This window comes from Homalodisca vitripennis, unplaced genomic scaffold (assembly GCF_021130785.1).
Source record: "Homalodisca vitripennis isolate AUS2020 unplaced genomic scaffold, UT_GWSS_2.1 ScUCBcl_5998;HRSCAF=13002, whole genome shotgun sequence".
Classification (NCBI taxonomy): Eukaryota; Metazoa; Arthropoda; class Insecta; order Hemiptera; family Cicadellidae; genus Homalodisca; species Homalodisca vitripennis.
In genome coordinates, this window is record NW_025782107.1 from 17,508 (window position 1) to 22,141 (window position 4,634).

General features: G+C 33.8%; 1 protein-coding gene across 1 annotated transcript; it reads left to right on the top strand.

Moving 5' to 3' along the window:
• Nucleotides 1–2,673: 2,673 nt before the first annotated feature.
• Nucleotides 2,674–4,634, top strand: LOC124373607 (aldo-keto reductase family 1 member D1-like). Its single transcript, XM_046831964.1, has 3 exons — nucleotides 2,674–2,951; nucleotides 3,703–3,859; nucleotides 4,429–4,634. The coding sequence occupies exons 1-3, from the start codon at nucleotides 2,701–2,703 to the stop codon at nucleotides 4,558–4,560; spliced, it is 540 nt and encodes a 179-aa protein (XP_046687920.1). The 5' UTR covers nucleotides 2,674–2,700; the 3' UTR covers nucleotides 4,561–4,634.

The following is a 4,634-nucleotide window of genomic DNA, read 5'->3' on the forward strand; positions in this document are numbered from 1 at the left end:
TCACATTCCAAAGAGAGATAGCCCTTCATATTTTTAACATTTTCTTGAAATTTCTCGATTAAACTTTTAATTTCTGACCGCATAATTGAAAGATATTTGTAAATTGACATGGAATTGTCGTTCAAGTTTGTTAAAATGTATTGCTTGAAAAGACCGTGTATTGAGGATAAAACTTCTACATCAATGATATTTTCGGATTTTACTTTAAGAGTTTTATCAATTTCTTCGATCATTTCAGACTTGGTTTTATCGTTAGTACCGATAGCCAACTTTTCAGCTATTGAATGAAGTTTTTCATCATTAAATAGGTCGAGATTTTTCTTTTCAACTTTGAAATTTCTCTTTAATTCACGTAATTTCTCAATATTAAACATGTTTTCGTGATCGGCAATTTTATTTTCTCTAGCCCACTGTCTTAAATAATTTAGTTCATTATTGTAAATTTGCTTTTTTTTTCGTGACTTTTAGAATTATAATGGCGATCATAGTTTTTTCTTAAAATTTCTTTTTTGCAGAACGGACATGATATTTTATCGCGCTCCATTTAGATAGAAAAATTTATTTAACTAAATGGTGCTTGTAAACCAACGATTGCGCCTCTCACGGCGTGATATCACTACGGATATGACGCAGGCGAAGCGATTATCGTGATGGTCGGTCTGTAGTAGCACACCTCGACTGTCATTGATACACACAGCGCAATCTTTCGGAACTAAAATGTCGGTAATGCAGATTTGCTTTTAAGAATAAAAATTGTGTTCCCGTTTACTATTATAACATTTTCTTTTTCAAAATGTTAGATAATTTTACCTATTTTAAATATGCGTACATTTTGTTACTTGTAATTTTCAAATTATATTTTAAATTAATTTCTTAAATTTTTACTTCTCGATGGGCTGTTGTATTGTGTTGCTGAGTATATATGTCCGCGAATTCGGTTTGGTCGGTTAGGAAGTTTACTTCTGAACTGTTTCAATGCGAGTGGCCATAGCGGAGAAACACCAAGTTCAGAAGTATTCAGATCGTATTCCGGAACCATTTCTCTATCCGTATCTCGCTCTTCTCTCTCTCTCTAGCCTGAATATAGATCCTAGCCTATAAACGGCAGAAGTGATCGTGTCATAGGCATAAAAAGAGAGGGAGAGAGAAAGAGACAGAGGGAGGAGAAAAGGTCGACCGAGAAATGGTTTTTGCACTTTTTGACTTTGAATTTTTTCTATTTAAATGGAGTTCTTGAAGGAGTTAAATGATATTGGAGAATGTAAGTTTTAAAGAGTATAAGAAGTTAAATGAATTGGAAGAAAGGAAGAAACATAGAATCTTGAATTTGGGAGAAAATGAAAGATAAATTCGGGTTTACAATAATTGCCGAGTTGGAAGATTGTAAAGTACACTTGCCGAACAGATTTTTGACTGTTTTGGATGAGAAAAAGATTAAAGAATTAAACAAAAATGAAAAATTACACTTGATTGTTACTGGAAAGAAGACTATTAAAGATAAAGAAATTATAACAATTAACTTTGTAGAATAAAGTCTTAACTCTAAAACTTGCAGTCCCTCCCCACGTCATAGTACTGTTTTGATAACCATAGTTGGTGTCTTTCTTCATAGGAATCACATGGAATATTATCTACAGTAATACCTTTTGTTTCACACAAAATGTGGCTATATTCTATAAGAAAAATTCTATAATGCTCTTTAATGAATTGTGTTGATAAATCTTGATACTCACAAAAAATTCCTAAGAAATTCATCAATTAAGTCTTGATTATCTTGAAAGGACGTATAATATGGGAAAAATGTCATAAAAAAAACGATGAAAACTCTCTGTTTGTTTATTTTTTTACTTTCTTTTCAATATCTTTCGTAATTATATTAAATATATAATCCCTTATTTTTTTCGTTTTTTGTGTGTGTACACGTGTGCAGTTTTCGTTCTTTCTGCAAAAGACTCTACAAGTTCTTTTAATTCTGTTTCATTTAAAGACGGTATCAACTGTTGTTGAGAATAAACCGGCAATTCACTGAATTCATCTTTGTTGCACTGTTTTAATGCTAGAAACTGAAGAGAGCTTGGTGAGTTCATGTTGTTTATTTAGTAGAAAAGTTTTTTATTAAAGTACAGTATGTTTTTAGTAAAAATGTTTTAAATTGATTAAATTTTATTAAGATTTCGAAGATTTTTCCTTTATTCGTAGCAGATTTGACAACATTTTAAAAAGCACAGCTTAAGAAAGTAGAAGCAAACAGCTATAGATTTGGTTAATTTTTCATTCCTCAGAGTAGATAGTAATGTGCCGATCCTGGATCGCTTTTGGAGACGAACGACTGTAGATTCGGTTAATTTTTCATTGAGATTTGCTGTGTTATTTCTCAGCTTCCTTTATGGTACATTGAACAGTATTTTACATTGCTTTTCGGTCGGCTCCGAAAGTGCGCCAGGAACCCCATATTTACTATCTACTGCCGCTAGTTATACATATATTTTTCACATCACGTTTTTGGTCAGAAAATACCTGTGACAATCGCTGTATTACATCTTTTAAACGTTGTTGTTACAAGACAAGTAATATTTTGTTACTTATATTAATTTCATATAATGCATACATTCTGAAACAGAATAAACCTACTCAATAAATATTTAAAATTATTATTTGATTACTGTATTTGGAAATCGAAATTCATTATTCTTACAGGAGATGGAGAAAATGGTGGATGCTGGACTGACAAAGTACATAGGACTATCCAACTTCAATGTGAAACAGATAAGCAGGATACTGCAGAATGCCCGTATTAAACCCTCCAACCTCCAGATAGAGCTTTACCTTTACCAGCAGTCAAAAGAACTGCAGGAGTTGTGCAGAAAGCATGACATCACCATCACGTCATACTCCACCTTAGGCTCTATGGGAATCACTAGTGCGGGGCTGCCTGAAGGACTTATTCAAGGGTAAAGGTTTCATTTTTATATTATCTGACAAGTGGATTGGTTTTTATTCCGTTAGCTAAAGGTAGGATTTTAATGTTTTTGATCAAATAGACAAAGTTGTGCATAATAACAAGACTAAAACATTAATGTGGTCAAGTTGATTATTGGTTCCGCCGTTCACTCGCTGCGCTCAATAAACTGTTTTCGGTCAAAGTGACACAGCTCTCTTATTAGAAACTGTATTTAAATTTTTCTACATGAAATCTGTATGAAATTTCTTCAGGTTGCGAAATTGCGTGCAAAGCCACGGGTAACTGATGTTTATCATAAATGATCTATTGATCGTTAGCCAGAAGTCCATGTTATGTACAAGTCTCAATACAATAATATACTTAATAGTAATATTGTTTGAGTTTTAAATATTATATATTTAAGATTAAACATGATCTTACCGATCGTACCTTCCCGGAACACTTAAGGAGTACATTACAAGAAATATATATATGTGCGTGCGTGGGTGCGTGCGCGCGCGCGCGCTTGTGTGTGTGTGTGTGTGTGTGTGTGTGTGTGTGTGTGTGTGTGTGTGTGTGTGTGTGTGTGTGTGTGCAAAAAACTCAGTGTTGAAATACAATCATGATTACAGTATTATTTTATGCCAAAAATATGAGCTTGGTTAGTCTCTTATGACGGTAGGTAACAAATTACCATACCGTACCACAATTGTATTCGGTTTTTAAAAGGAAAAGGGATTTATATGATTAATACTTTGTAGATCTTGGGACAACCCTCTAAAGGATTCTGATGTGCTCGCGATCGCCAAGAATCACAACAAGACAGCTGCCCAGGTGCTGTTACGTCATATGATACAGCTGGGCATCGCTATTGTGCCAAAGAGCTCCAACCTGGACCGTCTGAAGGAGAACTTTGATGTACGTACTTAATAGTCTATAAGAATTTTCATTTTATAGGTAGATCGCCAATTTTTTCATGAAATTTATATTTAATTATTGTACAAATAGTATTGTTTTCTCTATTAGTATTTTACTTATCGTCACATACGTAAAACCAGCATTCTGAAACAAAAATAATAGTAATATCAGCCTCAGCTAATGAGTTAAGGAAACTTTCAGTCAGAAGGCTGATGCTGATTTAACAAATTAATTTTAACCCTTTCACACTACCCTCTCATTGCCGACATTACCTTATCATAAACTGACGATCGATTTAACTGTTTGAGAAAATTCTTTGATCAATTTCACGAAAAGCCATTTTGTGTACATATACAACGCAAATTCGTTGCCTTTCGGCAACGGTACTGAAACTACTAGATACCTCATTTCATCTAAGGATTCCAGGTAAATGATAAGGAACATTTTTTTCTGTGCTGTGTATAGGTGAGTATGTGTTGTTTTGTATAATTTAATTCTACACATTAAGATTCTAACCATAAACATTGTCTTCGTTTAATATAAATTAATATGGGGTTTTTGTGTCTTAGATCTTCGACTTCGAGCTGAGTAAGGCGGAGATGTCTAAGCTTGATCTGTTGGATCGAGGGGAGGAAGGTAGAAGATTTGTAGTGGAGGTGATCAGCCATCATCCTGAATATCCGTATGACAAGAAGAATTGACTTTACTGCAGCTGCAAAACGGAGGAAAATTGAAAATCACAATCCAGAACTTGGAACAACCCACCGAAGGACTT

What these genes read in the sequence shown, in the direction of transcription:
- LOC124373607 (XM_046831964.1), top strand. Translation starts at nt 2,701, where the DNA reads ATGGAGAAAATGGTGGATGCTGGACTGACAAAGTACATAGGACTATCC. An exon ending in CCTGAAGGACTTATTCAAGG is followed by an intron (nt 2,952 to 3,702) that starts GTAAAGGTTTCA and finishes AATACTTTGTAG; the next exon opens with ATCTTGGGACAACCCTCTAA. An exon ending in GTCTGAAGGAGAACTTTGAT is followed by an intron (nt 3,860 to 4,428) that starts GTACGTACTTAA and finishes TTTGTGTCTTAG; the next exon opens with ATCTTCGACTTCGAGCTGAG.